This window comes from Atractosteus spatula, chromosome 7, assembly GCF_055471065.1.
Source record: "Atractosteus spatula isolate fAtrSpa1 chromosome 7, fAtrSpa1.hap1, whole genome shotgun sequence".
Lineage (NCBI taxonomy): Eukaryota > Metazoa > Chordata > Actinopteri > Semionotiformes > Lepisosteidae > Atractosteus > Atractosteus spatula.
The window spans coordinates 26,498,994-26,526,841 of NC_142712.1; the positions used below are offsets into that span (position 1 = coordinate 26,498,994).

General features: G+C 36.3%; 1 protein-coding gene across 4 annotated transcripts in view; it reads right to left on the reverse strand.

Annotated features, from left to right (window-relative positions):
* Positions 1 to 27,848, reverse strand: part of tmprss15 (transmembrane serine protease 15) — a 255,332-nt gene that overhangs the window by 88,847 nt on the left and 138,637 nt on the right. For all 4 annotated transcript variants that reach the window (XM_088922408.1, XM_088922411.1, XM_088922410.1 and 1 more), the window contains one exon: positions 4,693 to 4,818. In XM_088922408.1, coding sequence (XP_088778534.1) covers positions 4,693 to 4,818 — 126 coding nt within the window. The remainder of the gene's footprint in view (positions 1 to 4,692; positions 4,819 to 27,848) is intronic.

Consider the following 27,848-nt stretch of genomic DNA (forward strand, 5'->3'; position numbering starts at 1 on the left):
TCACATACCGCGGTGGCGCACGCGTAGTTTGTACCGTGCATTTTGAATGGCTGCATCTGTAGCACAGGCCTCGAGTGCCATTTTGGTTTTATAAAATGGTCCCCAAATATGCAGGTGCTGTATAGAATGAATTTTAATTAAAAAAAATGATTCAACACGAAAATTAAGATGTTTACGTTCCTCTGCCTGAGAATATAGTCCCTCGTTGCTACACAATGCAGAAACAGCCACAAGTACCATAAGCTAGCAAAGAGGACAGCAATTGGGAAAAAAAGACCTGCTGATCTGTTCTACATACCAGCAAGAGAACAGAATATGATTTTTTCTGTTTGAAACGTGTGTTGTGAAATAAATGCATTTTAAACGTTTAATTAAGAAGAATAAACTTAACAGCATACACAAACATTCTAAGCTGATCACGAGGAAGAAAAATCACCCATTTTTTGCGCATAAAAAGTGGTTATTAACTATCGAAACTTGTTTTTATAGCTTTTAAAATCATGTAATATGTAAGTTAAGCAGGAACATGTCATTATATCTCATTTTTTATTTCTTTTTTAAAACTAAAAAAATTATTTGCCCATAGGTCCGTCCTATTCATATGAAACGCAGTGATGTCACCGCGCTGGCAAGCCCTCAGTCACCTGACCAGCGGATTGCTGCATCAGAGAGAATCAGTTTAGCTTCTGGGAAATAAATTTTCCTGCATCAAAGTTTAACTTGTTCAGACCGCCCTACATTACAAACTCCAAGCATTTCATTTTGAGCTGAAGACCTCACACCTGAAGAAGGCTTTATAGCCAAAACGCTGTGTTTTCTCTCTTCTCTTTTCAGCGTGGAATGAACCTATAACTTGTTCCTTTGCAGACAACGCAGGCCGACGCAGCTACCCACCTGAAGTAGTTACAGTATATGTATTACAAGGCGCTCTGTTTTATTAACAGACACTTCAACTCAAGTGTTGTACAGTGATATAGATGTGGGTAATGTCATCCCCATTAAAAAATGTGCTTTTCGCGCAAATCCTGCTAAACTAAAAATTAGATACAAGTAGAGTATTATTGGACAATGTTGTGAGGATCTGGTGGAATTTCCTTGTAAACTGAAGAGTTATAGAGGAGACACGTATCACCTCTTTTTGCACTTGTTAAAAAGAACATTCCACTCAGTGGGCAATGCATTGTTATCTCAATCACCTGCTAATTCGTTTTACACCAGGGGAAGACAGACAAATGTAATTGTACTGTATCTGTACGGAATGTGTGTTGCATTTACAAAATTAAAGTGTTTAAAATGTATAATTAAAAAGTAAAAAAAAACTTACAGCTTGCTCAAAGATGATCATGAGGAAGTGTATTGCATGTCTAATGGTCTAACCCCATTATCCCCATTTTGATTAAAATCGCAAACGCGTGTTTAATTAAATGCCCATATTGATTCACAATCTGACAATGCAATGTAAGTCCCTTAATTAACTTTAAGTATAGCTTTCTCACCATTTAGATTTATTTTTCATACCATTGTGAAACAAAGCAGGAGTGTATTGTACTTCCTCATCATAAAGTTAGCTTGAAGTTCGAAAACGATTTTGGCACACCTGTAGCATTTTCACGAAACTTCCTAGAGTTGCGAGAACACTTGTTTTGTGTATAAAGTACATTTTGAATGTTTTCACAGCCTTCACTTTTTTGACTATGCACGAATATTCTTATGTCCATATCTTCGCAAGGGAAACACAGAAGCCTTCAAACCAAATACAACAAGGAAACACAGAAGTTTTTATCAATAAATCAAATATTGTTTTAATTGTTGTATTCCTTATTACATGCATGCACAACCATCACAACAACAGAAATCAGATGTGACAAATTTGATGATAAAATATGTATGCAATTCAGTGTTCTATCCAGTAATATTAAAACAAAGGGGGGAAGACCGTGTCTTCAGGGATGATGTTAAAGACCATGTTGTTTGGCATACTGGAGCCAGAAATGTTTGGATTAATTAAAACAGAAAAGTATTGCGAAAGTATTCCAAAATGTGTTTCAGTTGTACAGACAGAACATAAATTCTTGCTGTAAAAAAAACGTCCCTCGGCATAATTTGTTTGCTATAAATATGTTCCTGAAAAGGAATAAAAAAGCAATTTGATTCAAATAGCTTTGGCAAAATCAATGGATACTTTGCCTTGAGCTGTGAAGCTTTTAGATTCTTTGGGTCCTTTATGCAGACCTCTCAACTGTAGGAGCACCCATTACTGCCAACAACCGTATCACCCTGCAACTCACAACTGGTGACCAACTGAAGCTAAGCAGGTGTGAGCCTGGTCAGTACCTGGATGGGAGACCTCCTGGGAAAAACTAAGGTTGCTGCTGGAAGAGGTGTTAGTGGGGCCAGCAGGGGGCGCTCACCCTGCGGTCCATGTGGGTCCTAATGCCCCAGTATAGTGATGGGGACACTATACTGTAAACAGGCGCCGTCCTTCGGATGAGATGTAAAACCGAGGTCCTGACTCTCTGTGGTCATTAAAAATCCCAGGGCGTTTCTCGAAAAGAATGTGGGTCGAACGTTAAGCCAGAATCGAATATAACCCCAAGGTTTTTCAATTTAGATTGAAGCTCAAGTACAGAACCATCTACAGATAGGGTTATAGGACTGGCTTTACGAAGTTGATGAGGGGTGCCAATAAGCATGACTTCAGTCTTGTCGCAGTTAAGATGATGGAAATTTTGAGTCATCCAAATTTTTATATAAGTGTAAGCTATTATTATTATATTATTTAAAAGATTTTAAAAACTATAGCTTTCATAAAAAATTTGAGAGTAGCTTCATGCATTCCTCTTCATTAGCACTTTACACTTAGTTTAAACTACCGAGTGAACTAGGTTTAATACAGACGGGGAAGTTCTTTAGCCGGTTGTGTGTCAACTTCAACATCTATCCAACTGTGTTTTTGATCCTTTTACTTGGGCTTCTTTAAAAAAAGCAGGATAAGGTCCTCAGATTAATGTATTATTAACAACTACATTAGCTAGATTGAGTGAATGGCCTCCTGTTGTTTGTAACCCTTCTAATGGTTTTAGATTCCAGGCACTATTGATAAGTAAACAGCCACCCCATACTGTACAGCAAAGCATAATAGCTATGTTTGAAAATCAAGAAAACAGTAAAGAAAAGTGTATTTTTTCTCAGGATAACTCCACTTCGAAAGAAGGCTAAGTAACAGTTTCAATATACCCAAAAAACAGTGTGTCTTGCATAAGTGTTAACTTTCAGAACCAATGTAAAACTGAAATAAAACACAGGAAACCCAGAAATTACTAGAAGCACCCCCAATACAAGTGTATTGCTTGTCTAATAATGCAATATTCCAAAAATTATAAAACATTACAGAAAAGATTCACAAACAAACACAAGGTTGTGAAAGGTCAGAGGGCCTGTCTAGAGTGTAAAACACTTGGTTGCAGCACTGTGAGTGTTGTGGTTTGAAAGCTATTGAGTAATGAACAGCGACCCCCTATTCCTGTGTATTACCTGTCCAATGGTGCTATCTTCCAGAAATAATAAAACATTATGGAAGGGATTCACATTCAAATTCATGATGGTGAAAGATAAGAGGGCCTGCTTAGTGTGTAAAACACTTGGTTGCAGCATTTTGAATGTTGTGCTTGAAAAGCTATTGACTCAAGAATAGCACCCCCCTATCCCCATGTACTGCCTCTCTAATGGTGCCATATTGAAAAAATAATAAAAAATAAGGAAAAGTTTCACAACCCAAAGCAAGGTTTTATATGGTGAAGGGGGCTGTCTGATGTGTAAAACACTTGGTTGCAGTGAATTGTGAATGTTATGCTTAAAAAGCTATTGAGTCATTAGGAAGACCCCCCTATTCCAGTGTATTGTCTGTAGTGTTATCTTCAAAAAAGCATTACAAAATAAAGAACAGTTTCACAACCCAAAACAAATTTGGGAAAGGTCAGAGGACCTGTCTAGTGTGTGAAACACATAGTTGCAGCACTGTGGGTGTTGTTCTTAAAAAGCTATTGAGTCATGAAGAAGACCCCACTATCTCAGTGTATTGCATGTCTAATGGTGCCATATTGAAAAAATCATAAAAAAAACTCAAAGAGGTTTCACAGCCCAAAGCAAGGCTTGGAAAGGTCAGAGGACCCGCTTAGTGTGTAAAACACTTACCTGCAGCATTGTGGGTGCTGTGGCTTAAATACTATTGGCTTGTGAACAGCATACCCCTTTCCCAGTGCATAGTGCCACATTAAATAAAAGCATGAGAAAAAGAGATTCACAACGCAAAGCTGTGTCAGTCTTCTGTGTAAAGAATCGGTTTGAACATCATGGGTGCTGTTTTTAATAAGCTGCTGAGTAAAGATTGGGAATTTTCCTGCTGTCAGCAATATTGTGTATATAGTTGACCTTTAACATCACATTTTAATAGTTGCACAAACAATAAATATTCTATACTAATTAAAATTATTAATTAATCCCACAAATACAAGTTTACATAAATACATGGATATGCTCACACACCTCAATACATAAAGCAACATAATGAAAAACTGCATTCTAAGTTCATATCAAATATCACTGTATCCAGCATATTGATGAAACAGCATCAAATACACAGTCTAGCAAAATTGTGGTGTTATCAGTTAGAAGAGTTAGTGTTAGACTTACCCAATAAGCTTGAATTATCCCCTAGTCCATCTCTCACTTCAATCACATCATTAATATATTCCAGGTCAATTTCTGAGAAATGCAGTTGAATGTTTTTGCCTTTTTCTGCATAAAGATACCACACACCTGGTAGAAAAGAGAAGTGAGAGACTTTTGAAAAGCCCTAGGTTTGACTGAAATATTAAAATGCTGACCTTCTAGTACTTTACTGTGTAAAAAATTGAAAATCAAAAAAATAAAGTGCAGATGTATAGATCCAGCCATTCAGAATGCTCAAAGCATAATGTACCATACTGCAAAGTACAAACCGATTTATACTGCAATAGTAACAGAAAACATTCCATTTTTTCAAATACTGTGTAGCGGGAATGCTTAACATGGTGCATGTAAGCAACCTGGGATTTCATGGGAAATGCCTGGGTTTGAATCCTGGCCAATTCCCATCCCTGTGGGGAATATCATTTGTCCTAAAATAAAATTTAATTTGTATACTATATTAACATTTCATTATTTTTATATATCACGGTATGTTAAAAATTAAATTAATATTAAACCTAAAAAGTAGGGTTGTTTAATGAAGCATGATTACTCAGCAAGATTAGAAGTAGTTTATTGTTATACAGGTGAGCCACTCAGAACATGCGCTATTTCTTCCAAATGTGTTACACGTAACTTGGCTTGTTGTGTTATGTAACACACTAGCCAACAACAAATAATAATAATAATAATAATAAACTTTATTTTATATAGTGCCTTTGAAGGTGGCTTCTCAGAGCGCTTTAGAGAATGACAACAACAATAAATAAAAAGAATACACAAGATAAAACACAATTACAATATACAGAGGAGACTGTGGATGGTGGTACTAAGAGAAGCAGAGGGGTGAAGAATGGAACAAGTTAAGTAAATGCTTTTCTAAAGAAGGTTTTGAGTCTGGATTTGAAGGAGTTTAGAGAAGGTGACTCTCTGATATCCATGGGAAGAGAATTCCAGAGCTTGCGGGCATAACAGGAGAAGGCCCTGTCACCCATACAATGTGGGGGACAGTAAGGAGACCAGAGTTAGAAGAGCGAAGGTTGCGAGGTGGGGAGTAGGATGATAATAGTTCAGACAGGTACTGAGGTGCCAAGCCATGCAGAGTCTTATAGGTGAGCATGAGGATTTTAAAGTTCACATGGAATTTGACCGGAAGCCGTGCAAGGACTCCAGGATAGGAGTAATGTGATCATTTGCACTAGACCCGGTCAGGATTCTGGCTGCTGAATTTTGGACATACTGCAGTTTGTTCAAAGTAGATTTAGATACCCCAGTGAGTAGAGCATTACAGTAGTCAATTCGAGAGAACACAAATGTGTTGATCAGCTTTTCAGCCACAGTTAGTGATAGCATTGGACATAGTCTAGCGATATTTCTGGGGTGAAAAAAAGATGTTTTAACAATATGCTGCACATGTGGGTCGAACGTTAAGCCAGAATCGAATATAACCCCAAGGTTTTTCAATTTAGATTGAAGCTCAAGTACAGAACCATCTACAGATAGGGTTATAGGACTGGCTTTACGAAGTTGATGAGGGGTGCCAATAAGCATGACTTCAGTCTTGTCGCAGTTAAGATGATGGAAATTTTGAGTCATCCAAATTTTTATGTCAGAGATGCAATTAGATAGAATAGAGGCAGCCACATCAGTGTCAGGTTTGGTATGGATGTATATTTGAGTATCGTCAGCATAGAAATGAAAGCTGAGGCCATGTGATCTTAAAAGCTGACCAAGTTGAGCCCTGAGGAACAGACTTAACAAGACCAATTTCAGACCTATACCCATTAAGAGAGGCAAAGTGACAGCGATCAGTGAGGTAAGATTTGAACCATTTCAGAGCAGTGTCAGAAACTCCAAACACAGAAAGTAAGATGTTATAGTCAACAGTGTCAAAAGCAGCACTGAGACCAAGAAGGATGAGTATAGAAGAGAACAAGAATCAGAAGCTATTAGAAGATCGTTAGTGACTTTGACCAGGGCAGTTTCTGTGCTGTGAAGTTGATGGAAGCCAGATTGGAGGGGTTCGAAAAGGTTGTTTGTCATGAGGTGGTTATGTAACTGAAGTGTGACAGCACGTTCTAGAATTTTAGCAAGAAAGGGTAAGTTGGAGATGGGGCGAAAATTGTTAAGATTGTCGAGAGCCATGTTAGGCTTTTTTGGCACGGGGGTAGTGGCAGCAGTTTTGAGGACCGTTGGTACAACGCCAGTGCTCATGGAGAGAAGCTGGAGCGAAGGGAACCAGAGAAGTTGGATGACGAGGGAGGAGGTATGGAAATGATATGCATAGTGGAGAGAATGTAATGCTTGATATTGTCGATCTTAGAACTAAAGAAATCTAAGAATGTGTTGCAAAGTTGCGATGAGGCAGGTAATGTGGTGGGGCAGGTTGGCTTGAGCAGTCTGTTGATGGTGGAGAAAAGATGTCTGGGGTTGTTTTGGTGATTTTCAATAATGTGAAAGAAGTAGGTGGATCTAACAGACTCTGTAGTAACCTTATATTCAGACAAGTAATCTCTCCAAGCCTGATAATGCACATATAGGCCAGAAAGACACCACCTACGCTCAAGTTTGAGAGATGCTGCCTTCATGGATCGCAGATGGTCGTTTCCAGGGGGCAGGGTGAGAAGGAGATGGTTCGAGTTTTTAAAGGAGCAAAGGTGTCAAGGGTAGATAAAAGAGCACTGTCAAGTAACTGTATTTTGTCCTTTAGAGAGTCAGAGGAAAAGAAACAAGATAAGGAGGACAGAACAGAATTTGCAAACCTTGGGTGATCAATTGATTGCCAGTTGCGGAAATTTACAGAGCGTGGGGGGAAAGTGTTAGAAACAGGTAATTCCAGATTGAAAAGAAGAGCTAAGTGGTCAGAGAGGCCTAGATCAAGGGGAGAGCAGTGGGAGACAAAATAGTCACTTGCAATAATTAAATCTAAGGTGTGTCCTTTGTTATGTGTAGGGGTACAAACAAACTGAGTAAGATCAAAACATCCCAATAGAGAAAGGCAGTCTTTAGCCAGACTGGAAGACCTTGAATCGATGATAGGTAGAACAAATGATAGGAAGAACTTGTGGAGCATTAGGTATTAGTGAAACGATTGCTTCATCTGTTTACACCTTGTATATTTATAGCAGCTTAATATGGAATATTAATATGTAATTATTAAAGTGCAATTTTAGTAGCTGAGCATAAAAATAACAAGCATAACAACTCTGAATGTCATAAAAAATATAAATTTAGTATTTCAGTCACTTACTATGGTTATTTTGGAAAAGTTTTGACATGTTTGTTCTGACTATATTAAATGTATGTACTTTAGAAAAAGCTATACTATTTTAACCTTTTCTATGAATACTTGCTGTCGTTATTATAATAAAATTTGATTTTTTAAAATCTATTTAATAAGGAATATTAATATGTTATCATGTAACTAAAGAAATACTAACAAATATTAATTTTAGGATCTAAAAAGAATGTATTTATATAGCTTTAGTAGTACCGTATTCCAATTTCATAAACATCTGCATCAGTTTGTTTGATTCATTCACTTGTGATTATTTTGGAAATAATTTGAAAAGTCTGCTTCAGCTACTGTATGTTACTGAGTTATAGTTTAGTACAGTGGAGTTAAGTGTGTGTCTATCACCCAGAAGGCCCCATGTTTCATATTTAACAAATAAAGAATCCTACTCTAAAAATAAAATGGTAAATAATATGTACACTATGTTAACATTTGTATTACTTTTATATAATCACAACATGTTAAATATGAAAATGATTATAATAAATCAGAGTATAGTAATGTCTCTGATCATTATTAACTATATTAATTTATTAATTATAATTAATAATTTTAAACTGCTTGTGTTTAGTTCAGGGTGATTTGTCACTTTTTTCAAAGACTTCACTTTCTTATTAAAACACCTATTTTGAGACATGATGTTTCAAATGTCAATAACTTTGCGAACAAATGACACAGATCCTTCATACCACAAGTATTTTAAAAGAAACTTTTTCAGCTTTTATTTAAGCATCTAGTATCTGATTCCATTTTTAGAAACTTTAGTTTGAATAAAGCGGATCCCCTGTGTAAGCGAGTTCATAACATGAGAATTAATATTCAAAAGCTATGTATACAAAACACCTGACCATATAAAGCAGAATAACACAAACTCATTGGGTTTAACCTCTCTTTATTTTATGAAACTCTTTCTGTATTTTTAGTTTTTACTTAGATAAGAATAAACTACATATGCAGTTCTTTTCACAGGAGGAAAGATGTTCTGGGCTCAACAGCTTTTTCACCACAGCATGCATCAATGTTAAACGTTTTTTGCATCAATCAAAGCATTTTGAAGTCTCTCAAAAAGGTAAAAAAAGTGTAGCATAATATTGTAGGTTGCACCCCTACCTTAAAATAGCCAGTAATATAATAAGACTGGAAACGCACAGTATGTAGTGGCATGGATGGATCTGTATATAGCTAGAAATAAATAATAAGGAACAAGTAATAGGTTTATTCCATGCTGAAAAGATAAGAAAGAAAACATAACATTTTGGCTGTGGAGCCTTCTCCAGGTGTGAGAAAGACAAGGCAGTAAGCAAAGTTAATGTAGTATAGGAGAACAAAAGCTGGGAGAGAGGAGGAGTGAGAAGCAGTAGCAGGGGACAGACAGAGTGGCCAATCAGGTAGTGTGAGGTCAGGATAGGTGAAGAGAGGTATGAAATGAAACCTACAATGAATAGTGAGAATTTAGAAGAAAATTAGTCTGTTATTGAGATAAGGGGAAAGGTGTGATCCTAGCTGCAGAATAATTTTAGTTTCTGTAGTCTTTCTGATGTTGGAGTTAGGAAAACCAGCTTTGAGAACACAGATGGAGAGATTACTGTGATCATGGCTGTCAGAGGTGAAATGAGAAACAATAGGCTTGGAGAAATCTTTAATCTTCTATGCCCTAACATTCTCTGAAGAGGTCTACGAGTCTCCTTCCTGTTTCCCCAATGTAAATGGCTGGGCATTTACTGCAAGAGATACAGTAAACAAGGTTGCTGGAGGTACAAGATGTCATCTGAGTGATCCGGAATAGTCCCGAGGGGCCTTGAATGAGTGTGGTGTTAGATATGTACTTGCAGGTGATACAGGAGCTCTGTTGCAAGAAAAAGTGCCTGGTGTGGATGGTTGCTGAGGATTGCCAAGGGAGCTGTGAACAAGAAGGTTACGCAGATTAAGTGGTTGCCAATATGAGATGATGTGGTGATAAGAAAAGAGGGCCCCAACGGAGGGATCATCTTGTAGGGTGGAAAAGTTGTCGTTAATAGTCCTGGGGATAGAAAGTGTGTTGGGGTGGTGGGGAAGCACCAAAGGAATGATCACATTAATCTCTCTGTCTGTGTTCTCAAAGTTGGTTTTCCTAACTCCAACATCAGAAAGACTATAGAAACTAAAATTATCCTGCAGCTAGGATCACACCTTTCCCCTCCTCTCAACAACATAAATAAACTTGTTCCTTTGCAGCCTACACATGCTAACACAGCTACCCACCTGAACTACTATAAATAATAAGGTACACATTAGTATTCCAACTTCTTTATTAACATTTTCAGCATCGATGTTTTTAACTCAGTCACTTCCTGTGGTTACTTTGGAAAAGTGCTCCCTTAAATACATCGGCGCCTCAGTGGTAGGATTCTATGCTACCATGCAAAAGGGTCTGGGTTTGATTCCAGCTCTGACCTAAGTTATATTTTAAATAAATTGTTCCTTGATTATAAAAATCACTTTCTAACAATAAAATAATCGGTAAACTTTGTATATTCACATTTCTTTATATTAAGTAATGACATGAATGAACCTCCAGACCAACAGACCAACAATCTCAATATTCCTTGTAAACAGCACAAGAATAAAAAATGCCTTTAAACACAAATTGCATTTTTATGTGTATATGGCATTTAGTTTTAAATACAAATTGTAATGCCACGATGTATATTTTTTTAATTCTAAAATATAAAATCTAAACATCCATTTGTATACATTATTTGCTGCCCTTTTTCTTCATAGTAGTTTATATAATTATATAATTTATATATTGCATTATTACATTAGTAGTTTTATCAACAAAGTTGTTATAAATAAGCAAAAAAAAACAAAATTGCACTTGTGAGGTGTAGCACCTATTTCAGCTTAACTCTTCTGATGTAGCACTGGAGGAAGTGTTCTGTTTCCCCTCGCAGTAGGAGGGGGTGTGGGCATTTTATTTCACTTTCTGTCTTCCCTAGAAATTCGCTACAAATTCCCAGTAGTCACTGACTCAGTTTTAGTTGAGGAAATGCAGTTCAGTTCCCAGTGTTCTATCTGTAAGGAGTTTGCCTGTTCTCTTTTGCTTGCCTCGACTCTGTCCTGGATAAAGCAGTTAGAAAATAGATGATCTGGTGTATTTATACTTGTAAAAATGGTCTAATTTAAATGCACTACAGAAATTATAAGTATTAATATTAATAATGTTCTTGTCTGAGGAGGCTTTAGAGAAGCTTACAACCATTTTTATTTTCTTTGTGATGAAACTTTGAAGTGCAATGACAAATACAACCAATTGGAAATAAAATGACATTGACAATTGTACATATATTATGATGTCTACATTGACATTGTTATTAATTTTATATATCCCTTTGTCTGAGCCCTGAGCCCTATATATCTTATATATCCGAGCCCTGTCCCTCAGATAACAATGACTACAGGCCGGTAGCACTGATGTCTGTTGTAATGAAATGCTTTGAGAGGATTATGGTATCCATGCTGTGCTCAGAAGTGAACACTGTACTGGATCCATATCAGTTTGCATATAAACGCTGGAGGGGCAATGATGATACAATCACCAGCATTATGCATCATGTTCTAAAACACCTAGAGGACCCCAATGCCTATGCTAGGATGCTGTTTGTGGACTATATACGCTGCAGCCCCATCTATTGATAAGTTAGTTGAAGCAAATGTCCGTTAACCATAACATTACAAGATGGTACCATTCACCATTCATTTTTAACAAATCGCACACAGTATGTCAGGGTCAACAAAACTCTTTCCAAGTCACGATCTATTAGCACAGGTACCCCTCAGGGCTGTGTGACCTCTCCAGTTCTGTTCACACTTTATACAAATGATTGTACAAGCAGTAGTCAAAGCAACTTCATTCATATAAGTACTTACAGATGCAACCATTCAAAATGCACGGTACAAACCCGTACCGAAAGCAACTACCCACAAACCACTGCGGCGTACTGCGGTATGTGATTGGCTGGCCAAAATGACCGACAGGGGCACTCATGGTGTATTGGTCGGTAGTGAAAAGATATAATCATTTAATCTCTTTACTGTGCACATTTTAATCTGTTTAGTATTGAATATTTACAGATGCAGCCATTCAAAATGCACGGGCGATACCACATTATTTTCCGGTACGCTGTACGCAGTCTACCGCAAGTTAACGGTAAATACCGCGAGTTACCGGTAAATACCGCTAGCAAAATAATAGTATCCGGAATTACCGCAAGGTGGAGCTAATAAAGCTCAACCTCTCATGTTTGAGCTGTAGCCATCAAAGTCTTTAACGAAGATATTACTAATAGTATTAATAATAAATGACCTTGGACAAGCTGTAAACTCAAAGTATTGCCCTGGTCCACATTATTTTTTTCATTGACCGTCTTTGTAAAAGTAACACCACAGCATTTTGCAATCACGCATTTGTTTCCAATCATGCAAAGTACAGTAATTTTTGAGAATCGATTCACCATGCCTTTCACATGCTCATAAAAGAGATTGATTTAGGAACATAAACATATTACCGTATGCAAACTGTACTGTATACAGTATGTATATGTATATTTAATGTCTTAACTGTGCCCGTTTAAGTATTGAATATTTATATGGAATTTTACCACTGAAGGGAAATCTTAGTGCCTGAGCATAAAAAGAATAGGAGCATACTGCAATGCGTGTGAAGGCCATAAACGATATTAATTTTGGAACATAAACACACAGTACATGGCTGGTCTCGGTACTTTAAAGAAAACATACAAGAAACATGGTTTCATTATGACCAGAATCGGTCTTGAGATATTTTTAACTTGATTTACAGTATTTGAGAGGTATGTCTTGACACCGATACTACGTAAATACTGCTCACGTATATGTTTCTAGGTTTATATTATGCATTTCATACGGTCAAATTACTTTTGAGCAACTGATAAGAAGCGCGAAACGGTATGCCCAGGGCGTTCTAGTTTTCGTTTTGTTTTAATGCAGTGCGGGGACTCTGCTTTAACTATATCGCCGTGGATTGATTAGAGATATCAAGTACATACAAGTCATTTTTTAAATGTTGTAGTTCGTCTTGTAAAAATGTTACGAGTACATCATCTGTCAACAATTACACAGGTTCTGTTTCCATATTGCGGATTTTGGTTACGTAATATTATTTTCTTATTTCACGTTGTGAATATATGATTTGGGCAAACAGAGCCGCAAAGAAGTACATTATGGGTTGTTGTTTTTTTTTGCAGTTTTATCTAGAACAAGCGATGCTTAAACCTTTGCCTGATTCTTGTGAAACTATCCACACGACAGTTTCAGTACCTAGGAGTTCACTTCAGTGATGTCACTGATTGGATGTTTCTAAAAATCCATCCTCTGTAAAACGTCTTCTCTAGTTGTCCTGCATATGTATTCGCTAATGAAGCTGTGTGTTCTGGGCCTGGTTCTCTACATTTCTGTATGAACCAGCTTAGAGGGCTAAAGACAGCTTGTGTTTAAATTGAGTGTAAGGTAATTTATGCTTCTAAAGTCATGGTCAGCATTTATTATTGTACTGTGCTGTAAACTTGTTCTGTGCCTAATTACATTATTTTATAGCTTTATCAAATCTGTACATTGTCTGTCGATAATGTTTCTGTAGTGCTTTTTCAGCCCTCAGCATGTGAGTGCACTGGTGGCGCTGTGGGTTAGTTTCCTGACTCCCATGTCACAGGGTCTGTGATTGAATCCCATGGAACTACTGTACAGTATCACTTTATTTTTTAACAAACATTTCTTTGAAAAAATGAAACGTTTCCCTTGGTCAGAGATTAAATAAAACCTCACTCGCACCAAACAAATTTATATTTCTAAATATCACAACATGATCGAATTTAAGTCTTTTTAATAACAATGAATAGTCACCTATGCGTTACAAAATAAACATTGATATTGATTTGAATCGCGTTTTGATTTAAATCGTAAACGCGTGTTTAAATATATGTGTTTAAAGGCGATATACTGTATAAAAGCACTGATTCTTATGGAATGTGTTCCGCCGGGGATTCAAAAAATTTATTTTTTTTAATCGCGTATCTAAGGGAAATTGCAGTATAACTTTGTTCATGCACAAACAGTGGCATGTTACATTATAATTTGGGTGTCTCCTCTTGCCAGAAAGCTCTAAATTGCATTTTGAGTGCGGTTTTTGACTTTTTCTAAATTGCAACCCATAAATAAAGCTGATACAGTTTAGACTTACTGTATTCTAAACTGTATTACAACAGCACATTGGACAATGCAACGTAAATTGCAAAAATGCGATTGGAATCTGTCCAAGCCCTACTACGAAAATTATTTAAACTGCGACACTTATCATTCATCTTTAAATAAACTTTTTTTTATATAGCGTTTTAAGCGAATAGGTAGATTGCTCATAAACCTAATCGCTTTTTCTACATAAACACAGCGTGATTGCTCTCTGAAAATGCTTTTCCTCTATATTTAGGCTCAGATTTCAACTATAGATCGTATTATTATAAACTTTCTTGGAAAAATGTCTTTTATGTAAACCATGTTTGTTATTAATTCATTTAGGGCTAAAATACGTTCATTGTCTTCCAATCGAGTCGAGTTGACATTGGAAGCTTGCCATGCCCGGACTGTTACACCAACGCATTAGCATGTTAAAGCTATTTCATTGAGGAGCCTAGCTACTAGTTAACACTGTACTTCCTACTTCACTGAAAATACCTGTGAAACCGGTTTAATTCGTCACAGCCAGCACTCCGGCAGAGAGGGGGTTGTACTCGTTAATGTATGATGACATACAAGTGGAAAGATTACAGATTTTAATAATCTTTTTTCTGAACCAGGGAAAATCTGATCATGTTTCTCTATAACAATAATACAATTTACATTTTTTACATTCTGAAAAGTATGAGTTACTTTTACTGTGATAACAAGCGCAAGTATTCATGGAAATCGGTAATCACATAACTTTGAATGTTTTTTGATATTTAGAAAGACCAACAAATTCAATGTAGTGTCGATAATATTTATTGTCAGTAACAATATCAGTAGCAGTTTGAAATTATTCAGTCATTAATAAATGACTTAGCTTCGAACATGTTGTGATATTTAGAAATATAAAAAATGTCAATATAATGCCCATAATACAGTATTTGCTATTTTAGTTTTTCAAAGAAATGTTTATTTGTTAAAAGAAAACTCATAGCAAGTGCTGTATTTGAACAACCAACCACACGCTTATCAGTCAGTCACTTAAGCTATCACGCCACAGATGCAGTGAGGTAGCATCGTGCTGAAACAGCCATACACATATCAATGGAAAGTCTTATACTACTGTTTGTGCAACAGTACATGGATATAGTTATACCGTTATTAATTTATTTAGATACACGAATCCATATTATATTTCCTATTAATCCAATTCTAAAAGTATGCTTCTGTTTAATCCGATAACGAGCATATTCGCAGAAAAGGTTAAAACGATCAACTTTCACAAAGTATATAAATGTACAATAATATGGTCAGAAGGAGCACGTAAAAACCTTTCCGAGATAACCACATGTAAGACTTTGATGCTTAAAATGTTTAGGGAGAAATGGAATACTGGTGTGTATTTTTTCTTTAAACTACCAAGACCAGCCATATACAGTACAGTTTACATACAGTAATATGTTTATGTTCCTAAATTAATCTTTTATGAGCATGTGAAAGGCATGGTAAATTGGAGATTCACAAGACTTACTTTGTATGATTGGAAACAAAGGCGTTATCAGATAAACGAAATGCTGTAGTGTTACTTTTTGTCAATGAAAAAATGAAGTCTTCGTTTACAAAGACGGTTACAAAGATTGTGGACCAGGGTAATACTTTGAGTTTACAGCTTGTCCAAGGTCATTCATTATTAATACTATTAGTGATATCTACGGTAAAGACTTTGATGCATAAAATATTTCTGCATAATTAAAATATTTAAGATAAAGGTAGTAGGTTGTGTACTTTTGTCCAACTGAGCAATCTTGCTTTCATAAAATATACCAACTTTTTAATGTATAATGATTAAAATTCTGTAATACACAGTTTAAATGTAAAAGTCTAAAGAGTATATGACTTAAATTCTTAATTGAATAAAGATTGTCCCTCAGCAGTGATCTGGATTCGCAACCGGGTGTTTTCTGGTGACAGCTCAAATGCTGTACATGAGAGGTTACATTTTTTTAGCTCCACCTGGCGGTTTTACAAGGTGATTCTGGATACTATTAACATAATCTAATTTGCATACGGTACAGCATGGCATGATGCGAAATGACGCGTTATGACGCATTTCATTGCAACATGCCAACCGTGTTGTACCGCAGCATACCCCACTCGTTTTGAATGGCTGCATCTGTAGGTGTACACATAGACAGTAACTGTGGACCGTAGTCTATTCATGTTGAGAGTGTTTGCTCCAAAGTTCAGCAGCCCCTATATTTCCTGCAAAGACTAAGAGTGTTTGGGGTTCGACTGGAAGTAATGCTACTCTTTTACCGTGCTGTAATCGAGAGCATTATCAGATAAGGTATTTCAGTGTGGTTTGGTAATCTATCAGTTCATTTTAAATCGCAAATTACCCGCCTCATCCAGACAGCTTTGAAGGTCATGGGAGTGAAACAGCACCCCTCCCTGCAGACAATCTTTGAAAAATCCATAATCAAACAGGCAGGAATAATTATATCACATCCTTCGCACATCCTGGAAGTAAGTCAAACAGATACAAGCATTCCTTTGTTTCACTATCCATTAATGCTGTCAACGCAAATGTCAATGATAAACACAATTTTGGCTCTTACAACCCACTTGAGTGCAATATGTTTTGTGATGTGTTATAAATGTTGCATGTTGTTATATGTTATACTGTACATGTGCAATAGAAAGATGTGCAATGTTTTTTTTTTAGTTTTTGTAATGGTATAATGTGCAATGTTTTTCTTCTCATTTTTTTGCATTCTATTTAAATGTACAGGAGTGCTGGGTGTCCATAGGAAAAAATTCCCCAGGGGACAATAAAATCTTATCTTATATCACAGTATATTATATATTCAGGTGGGTAGCTGCGTCAGCATGCGTAGGCTGCAAAGGAACAAGTAATAGGTTTATTCCATGCTGAAAAAAAGAAGAAAGAGAACACAACGTTTCGGCCGTGGAGCCTTCTTCAGGTGTCAGAAAAGGTATTAAATTTAAGGCGAAATCCTTTAGGAATGATATTATGTCGACGACATCTGTAAAGGAATAGAAGGTGGTTAGAAAGCCTGGTCTTGGAACAGATAGCTGTGAAGAGACGGAATGCTGGTTTAGTGAGAGAAGAGGGCAAGTGGCCCAGGGAGGAAGAGAAGGTATGACGAAGAGATCTAGAAAGAGATTTGGAGGAAGGCATAGTGGGTCGCAGCAGCTGTAGGTGGTAGTAGTTCAGGTGGGTAGCTGCGTCAGCATGCGTAGGCTGCAAAGGAACAAGTAATAGGTTTATTCCATGCTGAAAAAAAGAAGAAAGAGAACACAACGTTTCGGCCGTGGAGCCTTCTTCAGGTGTCAGGTGACACCTGAAGAAGGCTGCACGGCCGAAACGTTGTGTTCTCTTTCTTCTTTTTTTCAGCATGGAATAAACCTATTACTTGTTCCTATATTATATATTCACTTTACATTCATCATCACTTAAGTTTACTGAGGAGTATCAGATATCAGGAGAACCCCCTCCACACACACACCCATACTCCCCTCCCAGACAGACAAAACAATTAAGATCCAATCTTTTCAAAGGGTGCTATAAACATGCCACAAATAAAATATATAAAAAACATTTTTTGTCCTGATTAGGAGAACAAATTGTCAAGTTTCACTCTATTGTGTAACTATCATGACATTTCCAAAATATGAAACTTCTTGATTTTTGAAGTATTAACTGTCAATACGTTTCTTGGCATCATTAACAATATCAGTTTATGGATATAGATATACAGATGCAACCATTCAAAATGCACGGTAAAACTCCATTCTGCGCAAAATTATCTGCAGAATAGAGCTGAATACTGCAGTATGTGATTGGCTGTCCAAAATGACCAACAGGTGGCACTTGTGGTGCAATGGTTGTTAGTGAAAAGATTGCTTCATTAAATCTCTTTACTGTGCATGTTTAAATCTGCTTAATATTGAATATTAATAGGGAATTTTACAAATAAATAGCTGACCATAAAAATTAGAAGAGCATAATGTCTCTGAACATCATAAATGATATTAATTTAGGAATATAGATATATTATCAAACTGTATATGGCTGGTAGTGGTAGTTTAAATGAAAAATACACAAAAATATTCCACTTTCTTTATAAAGATTTTATGCATCAAAGTCTTTCATTTGGTTACTTACTGTGGTTGTTTAAAAAAAGTGTTTACGTGTTCCTTCTGACTATAGTAATTATACACTTCATAAAAAATTATAATGTTTTAACCCTTTCTATGAATAATTGTGCTTGTTATCACAGTAAAATAGCATTCTTTTTAGAATTTGATTAATAGGGAATATAATATGGAATCACATATCTAAAGAAATTAATAGCGATATTTAAGGATTTATTTATTTTCATATAGCTCAAAGTATTACCGTAGTCCACTTTCTTTGTAAAAATCTGCATCAATTTGACTCATTCACCTGTGATTACTTTTAGAACATTTTGTCTGCCCTTTTCAGCTATAGCTTAAGTTTTTAAGCGGTGCGTTGGTGTAATGGCTTTGGCGTGTGATCGGGGGTTCAAACCCAGCTCCCAGCATGAGCTTTCCTTAACATAAAAATTTCTTTGAAAAACTAAATATTATGTACACTATATTGAATTTTTTGGTATTTCTCAATATCACAACATGTTTGAAGTTAAGTGATTTATTAATAACTGTTTGTATTTTAAAATTGTATTTTGTTCAAGGTATTTGTCACTGTTTTCACAACCTTCAATTTATTAAATGCTTATGTTTGAGACAGGGTGTTCCAGATCTCTGTTTTATTTCTGAAACTCCCTCTGTATTTCCTGTTTTCACACAGATAAGAATAATCTACATAAACAAATCTTTTCAGAGGCAGAAAGATGTTCTGTGCTCAATAGCTCTTTAACCACAGTATGCACTATGTTACATTTTTATGCATCAGTCGAAGCAGTCTGAAGGCTGTCAAAATCATAAAAAATGTTACCGAATAGTATTGGTGAAACTGTTACCCGTCCTGGATTAAATGGTTAGAAAATAGTGGATTTACACTTGTAAAAAATGTTCCAATTTTAATGCAATACGGAAGATATTATTAATAATATATTACCTTGGACAGTCTGTAAGCTGAAGATTTATAGAGGAGACACGTAGAGTCTTTTCTTTTCTTCTTGGAATTAACCTACTACAGTATATAACATTGCAGCCACTTTATGTAATGCAGCTCAGTACTTCTCACAAAGGCTAGGAGTGTTACACTCTGCTGTGTTTGTTATGTAGAATAGACAATTCTGCTTGGGGGATGGGAATGAATTTTCAGTGGCATGCTCTGTTGTCATTGTTGCTCTTTAACATAAGGCAACCAGCAATCAAATGTCCTGTTTGCTCTTAACACTTGTTTTTACGTACTTTTAAAACTTGAACAAAGACATGCCACATGCACTGTATATGCGATGTGGTATAGTTTTAAAGCCACTACACTATAGCTTGTGGGAAATACATTTATTTGTACTGCATCAACATTTAACTCGTTCAGAGCACCCAACATTACAAATTCCGAGCATTTCATTGTCTATTGCAACAGTATCGACAACAATGTAGTTAAAAGGAACATGTCAAAATGTTTTCAAAATAATCACAAGTGAACAAGTTGAGGGATTCGATAATAATAGAGAAATCATAACAATACAATAACATAACATAACAATTGTTTCATGCTAATCATGCAATCCAACTGAATGAAGGACACTTAAATCAACACGAAAAGACTATTTTTTCATCAACAAAAAGTACCGTCACAATCTCTTGTTCAATCTGATTGATTTGTTTCTGCGCAGACTGTTTAACCAGAGGAAAAGAGCGTCTCTTTCTTGGAAAAACTTTGTTTATCCGATCACGTTTTTGTTTCCAGTCATGCAAAGTAAGTTTTGAGAATCTTTGATTCACCATGCCTATAATGTTTTTTGGAGATTGCATGGCAAGGCCCTTTTGCCTCTGCACCCGTCGAAATTTACGGGTTCCACCCCCAGTAAATTTCAAAAGTCACAAAATTACGAAACAGAAGAGCGGCATAACGGTCGGCTCTGGCTTTCCTATCTGTGCCGATGCACTGCACGTACAATCTCTCCTCCTTCTCTTGACTGATGGGCAAAATTTGGATATCTGGGAGAAATGTACGTCGCGTTGGCATCTGTAAATTCTGCTGTGGCAAAGAGCCTTCAAACCACAGGCATTTTAAAGATTTCAATTATTGAAAATGTTCACAGCTTTTATTTAAATATCTAGTACCTGGTTGCATTTTTAGAAACCTTAGTTTGAATAAATCAGAACCCATGTGTAAGCAAGCACATAACACGAGAAGGCATTAGGTTACATTTACATTTCATAAACATAATATTGTATGGCACGATGGGAAACTGATTCTTTCAATTTTAAAGAAAATCAAAAATAAGAAACAACAACATGTGCCTTCCTAAATTAGACATTGCATGACTTTAAAATCCATAAAAAATGGGTTTAGATAGTTAAAAACACTTTTTATGCACGGAAAACATGATTTTTCTTCCGTGCGATCAGCTTAGAGTCTTTTTGTAAGCTGTAAGTTCATTTTACTTTTTTAATAAAACATTTTAAACACTTTAATTTTGTAAACGCAGCACGCATTCGCATTCCATACATAAATAAAATCACGTTTTCTACAGGTGTTAAGCAGATCAGCAGGTTGCTGACAAAACAGCGCACCGCCCACTTACTGTAAAGACTGGTCTACAGCTTCAATTTTTTTGAAAAAAAATTAGAAAAATTTCATCTATACAAATAACACAGACTATTCTCGATTGTTTCTTAGTTCAATATTTTATTTACATCTAAATAAGAAAGTCAGGTGTTAGCATAAACTATTAGTAATCAATAATATTAAAATTCACAATGTAATAATTTATTGCACTTCTTCCACATGTTGTAAAAACATTAATTTACGAGATTTTCTTCAAATATATGTTTAATCTGACTTTCAGAAAAAAAGTAAAATACAAACTTAAACTAACTTAAAGTTAAAAAAATGAAGGTTAAATATAATTTGAAATTAAGACAGGATACACTTTTTTTCTGTGTCTCTTCCTACTCTCTCTCTCACCTATTGAGAATAACCTTTGGCTTTCTCTTGTGCGCGTTTCTATTATCAACATGATTTCTTGCTACCCTACCTTGTTTTTTCTCTGGCTTCGACTTCGTCTTGCGTTTTGGATTTGGATACTCTCGACCTGACTCTTCTGATATCCGACCTAGTTCCCCTACCACGACTACGACTTCTGCCTTTCGCCCTTCGGATTTGGATGCCAAACACTAGCTGCCTACAGTCTCAGCGCCGTATAGGGTCCAACCTGGTACTCTTAAACATCACCTGTGACAATCTTGGCTTCAATAAGCAACAGCTTATTCTTGTTCGCATTACAAGAACATTGCCATCTAGACAGTGTACATTATTAAGCAACAGAAAGAGTGACTGGCTCAACTGAAAGTGTAACCCGTCTGTCTTCACTGTTATAGTGCGGTTTCAACATATGAATAAGCTGCTCTCCGATTACTGGCAATTGTAAAAACAACCCTTCTTCCCTCCTTTGTTTAACTTAAAGAATTCTGCGAAGAAATCCTTAATCACAAAACCATCACTTAATTTATCCAGATACACAGATTCACGCCAGAGCCAACAACAAGCTATAATAGTGGGCTATTTTTATGTTTCACTATGTAAGAAACAAACCGAAAGTAATGCTTTGATCGCGCTTTGAACCATTGGGTGCAGCATGCTACATTACAGTGCTTTCTCATTTACCACTACAAGGACAATAAAAGTTTTTTTTTTAAAGAAATGGATGTCAAAATGTTTCTGAAATGTCCACTTGTGATATTTTAGCTGCTTAGTTACACAATTCCATATTAATATAACTATCAAGTGGTATTAAATAAGTACAACTTTTTTTTTACAATTACAGCAAGTGGTGTTCTTACTACATATTCTAAGTTATAAGGATAAAACATTATAACTTGAATAACATGAAGTACAGTCCATAAACTTTATAATATTAGAACAATCACGTTAAAACCATAACCCACTGTAAATTGCCAAGTTAAAGACTTTGACGCGTATAATATTTACGAAGAGGTTAGAATACTGTTGGGTGCGTTTTCATATATAACTATCACTACCATCTATGGTGCATACATTAGATTACTGTATTACAGTATTACAGATGCAGCCATTCAAAGTGCGCGTTACAGACACGTACCGCAGGTGACGTCGCTCAGTATGACGCAAGATGACGCGGGGCACCACAGTACGTGATTGGTTGACCGACAGGGGCACTCGTGGTCCGTTGGTCTGTCGTAGAAAGACAGTAAACGTCTTTGCTGTGCCCGTTGTAGGTATTGAATTTTACCACTGAAGGGAAATCTTAGTAGCTGAGCATAAAAAGAATAGGAGCATACTGTAACGCGTGTGAAGGTCATAAACGATATTAATTTTGGAACATAAACATACAGTGTATAGCTGGTCTTGGTACTTTAAAGAAAAAAATACACACCAGTATTCCATTTCTCCCTAAACATTTTAAGCTTCGAAGTCTTTAACTAACGCGATACCGGAGTCAACAAGCATACTTTTAGAATTTGATTAAAAGGGAATATAATATGGAATCGCGTATCTAAAGAATTTAATAATGGTATTCGTGTGCTGCGACAGGGCTGTGTAGGGCTGTTTCGCCTGCCTGTTCATGTGAGCTGTCTTGTAGACGTGACTACCAGCTGACAGGTTGTGTTTTCGAATCCAGCTGGTGCTGGTCTTTTCTTTTAAGAAACACTTCTTCGAAAAAATAGAATAGCGATATTATGGACAATCAATTGACTTTTATATTTCAAAATATCGCAACATGATCGATATTTGCGATATTTTGAACATATCTTCCCTTCTGACAGCGGTGCCTGCTTCTATTGTGTGTGTGTGTGCAACAGAGTAAATTTTTAATAGCGTTTTAAGCTAATAGGTAATTAGATTGCTCGTAAACCTAATCGCTTTTTCTACATAAACACAGCATGATTACTCTCTGAAAATGCTTTTCCTTTATTTTTAAAGTAGGCTCAGATTTCAACTATAGATCGTATTATTATAAACTTTCTTGGAAAAATGTATTTTATGTAAACCATGTTTGCTATTAATTCATTTAGGGCTAAAATACGTTCATTGTCTTCCAATCGAGTCGAGTTGACATTGGAAGCCTGCCACACCCGGACTGTTAAACCAACGCATTAGCACGTCAAAGCCCATTGAGGGTATTGAGCCAGTATTGGCTTTAGTATTCCCCCCCTCTCCCCTCAATTCAATTCAATTCAAGGTGTTTTATTTGCATGACAGATGGGTACAAGCAGTGTTGGGTATGTATATTGTAACGCTTACGGCAGACAGGCACTGTGTAACAGCCGGCGCACCAGAGCAGCGCACCGAGGGAGCGTCTGCATTTATAACTTGGTTTTTAAAATTAGTCAAGCAATATGAAGCATCTTCTTTTACTTTTGAGTCCCTTAAATACATTGAACACAGCTTTCTCACCACTTAAGATTGCTCTTGATACCATCCTTACACAAAGCAGAAGGGAGATTTTAGTGCCTGAGCATAAAAAGAATAGGAGCATACTGCAACGCGTGTGAAGTCCATAAACGATATTAATTTTGGAACTTAAACGTTCAGTATATGGCTGGTCTCGGTACTTTAAAGAAAACATACACACCAGTATTCCATTTCTCCCTAAACATTTTAAGCATCGAAGTCTTTAAGTAACGCGATACCGGAGTCAACAAGCATACTTTTAGAATTTGATTAAAAGGGAATATAATATGGAATCGCGTATCTCAAGAAATTAATATGCAATAACTGAGTCAAGGGACTCAGAGGATCCAAGGCTAGACTGAGTATAATAGGCTTCGGGCTTCTATTGTGACATCTACTGTAAATTACAGAAATGTTAAAAGTAAACAAAATAAAGTAACTAAAATGTGGTCTAAAATCACCCCTTTAGACACCCCTTTTACTTCACTGGTGTCAGATATGAAAGGCAATAGTCTCCCGTTCTGTCTGCTGTGTGTTGCAGCAGAGGGACTCCCTGCCGCTGAAAGGGGCAGAGTAACTTGCATGCCCTCTAGTACAGTTTACACATGCACGACTTTAAAAGCTAGCAAGACAGGTTTCGATTCACATTAGCTGGCGAGCCTTGTTAAAAAAACGAATGATAATGTAACATGCCACTGTTCATGAACAAAGTTATACTGAGATTTCCTAAGATACGCGATTAAAAAATAAATAAATAAAAATTTGAATCTCCCGCGGAACACATTCCATAAGAATCAGTGGTTTTACAGTATATATCGCCTTTAAAGGTGGCTTCTCAAAACGCTTTACGGGATAAAAACAACCAGAACAGCAGCAACAACAATATTGTATTTCGTTGCACTTTGAAAACCAAGTAATAACTTAACTATACAGTACGTGCAAACGTTTCGTATGTTGCTGTCGTGAATGTCTGCGTACCCATAAGTATCTTATTTGCCTTGAGTCTGTCTACAGTATCTCTGTCCCACTACCCCCATCTCTCCCTCAATTCAATTCAAGGTGTTTTATTTGCATGACAGATGGGTACAATTCTTGTTGGGAATGTATACTTTGATATTTACACCCGGCGCGGCACCGAGGGAGCGTCTGCATTTATAACTTGGTTTTTAAAATTAGTCACGCAATATGAAGCATCTTCTTTTACTTCTGAGTCCCTTAAATACATTGAACACAGCTTTCTCACCATCCTTACACAAAGCAGAAACTGTCCGATGACTCACAGTACAAGTGGAAAGATTACAGATTTTAATCGTCTTTAATTTTGTCTTTAATTTTGCCTGTGGAGTGTATCTTATTAAGCTCTAAATTGCATTTTGAGCGCGGTTTTTTACTTTTTTTTAATTGCATTTTGGGCGCGGACAGCACATACAAGGGTTAATGAACTGCGCCAAGAAATTTAAAATAGTATTCTTTAGGTGTGAGGGTAGGAGTGGACCGCAGCAGGCATAATCAGCAAACCAGGAAAACAAAGAACAGGACAGGTGAGATGTGTATCCAGAAAGCGAGTGATCAGAAAAAGGAAATGGAAAACGCAGAAAAAGAAAACGCTTTACAGGATAAAAACAATAACAACAGTAGTGGCTGGGCAAACGATTTTTTTTATCGAAATACAAATTGAGATACTGTACTGTATAATGATGTGCATGAACAAAGGTATACTGCAATTTTCCTTAGATACGCGATTAATGCTTCGTAGGAGGAGGCGGTCTTTTCCTCTTGTCTAACAGTTTGTCCACAAACAAAACATTCCTGTTAGACAAAAGGAATTGAAAAAAACCAATTTTGTCAATGAAAACCGGTGTGTGTGTCTCTCCCTGCTGGATGTTCCTCTCACAAACTGCTGAATGAATAAAATAATTTTATTGAAAATGCGTTTGCGATTGTCTGGTATTTAATCTGGTCCCTTTTAACTGTTTTTCGATCTACTGTATTGCTTTGAGATGCCACTTTTAAAGGCGATATGTAAAATAAAGTTTTTTTTATTATTGTTATAGAGAAACATGATCAGATTTTCCCTGGTTCAGAAAAAAGATCTAAAGTGCTACACATAACTTTCTTAATTCGATGTATTTAAAGCAGTGAACTACTGTAGGCGTCACATAACATTCAGAAATACAATCACGTATTTGACAAATAAAAACGATTATAATCTAATCCTTCCACGTTTGATCCCAAAATCCCAAGAAATATAAATCTTGACGGGTAGAAAGCTATGCTGAAAGTTTATTAAGATGCTTAGAAGACAAAGATACTGTATCAATTTATGTTGCATTAGCCTGATTATGATTAAAAAACACATATAATTAAACACGCGTTTGCGATTTAAATCAGAACACGATTTAAATCAATATCGATTCCATATTATATTAGCAGAAAAGCTTAAAACTACCACTTTTTCACACGCTATTTCACATGCTAGTTAAATACTTCGATGCTTAAAATCGTTAGGGAGAAATGGAATACCGGTGTGTATTTTTCCTTTAAAGTGCCGAATCCTGGAATCTGACTGGCTGACACCCCTCTGAAGTGGTTCCATAAAATCTGGTATACGGAAAAGAAAGCGTTGATAAATACAAGTGTCTTTTAATACACTCTTTGCTGTGCTCTTGAGGCATGACTTTTTGCATGACTCCAAGGCATGACTTTTTTATGTATAAACATCAGTATTTACTGCTATTAATTACTGTACGATTTATAGTTGAAATCTGAGCCTAGATATAAAGTTAGATATAAAGTTAAAATCTTGACAAAGCAATGTAGGAAATACAGAGAAAATAAATTCTTTCTGACATCTAAAATCAGTTTCGATCAAGGTCTCTAAAACGAACAAGAAAAAGAAGATTTTCGGAGGGCAATTACGCTGTGTTTATATAGAATAAGTGATTTATGAGCAATCTAATTTCTTGTTCGTTTAAAACAGTGAAATGTCAGCTGTAAAAGATCGCACCAGAAACAGCACTCACTCTGCCTGTCATAGACGTTCAGGAAAGGCTGAATGAAGTCATGTCAAGTACAATAATTCGGAGAACAATAATACCAGTTGTAGGACAGTATATAAGGAGGATAAGGATTTTGAAGTTGACTCGAAATCTGATAGGTAACCAGTGCAAGGACTTGAAAACAGGTGTAATGCATCCCTGATAGGATTCTTGCTGTCATATTCTGAACATATTGAAGATTGCTCAGTGTGGATTTAATTTCCCCAGTGAACAGGATGTGCATTTATTAATTCTAGAAAAAAAGCCTTTCTTGATTTCTCTAGTTCTTAGTTTCTCTAGTTCCCTTTAAAATAAACTATTATTCCACAATGCAGAGTATTACATGGCCAGTATTTACACATGATATTTGTGATTTAAAGAAATTAACACAAGCAGCTTTTGGAGATTTAAGTGTTGGCTGAGTTATTGCAGGATAAAAGACTAGAGATGTTGGCAAGAAGAAGATAGTTTGGGGAAAGCTGAGGAATACACTTATAACAAGAACACTTCCTAATGGGGTTAGGCATACTTTTGATGAAGATGATGAAGTTAACAGACTATATGTTTACATAGATACTGAAATAAGGATTGTATTTTAGATTATGTGTAGTTGCTGGCATTGAACTGTGTGTTGGATGCACATGAATTGAAGGAATGGGCAAACATAGCTGATGCGGATCCACAGAGCCAGCATATTAAGATGTTTATAATTAGAGGCAATTTGTTTAAATAACTAGGTATGGATACTGATGTGCAAGAGAGGTGGAAAGGCTGTTTCCTTAAGCCAGCAGTAAAAAATATTTTATTCTCAGTGAGATGCTGCCATTTCATAGTGGGTTTCTAACACTGTGTATAGTTCCATCCACACAGTGCCTTTACTTCCATTTCTAATCTCTTTATCCAGTACAGAGGATTTGGAGCCTATCCCAGTAAG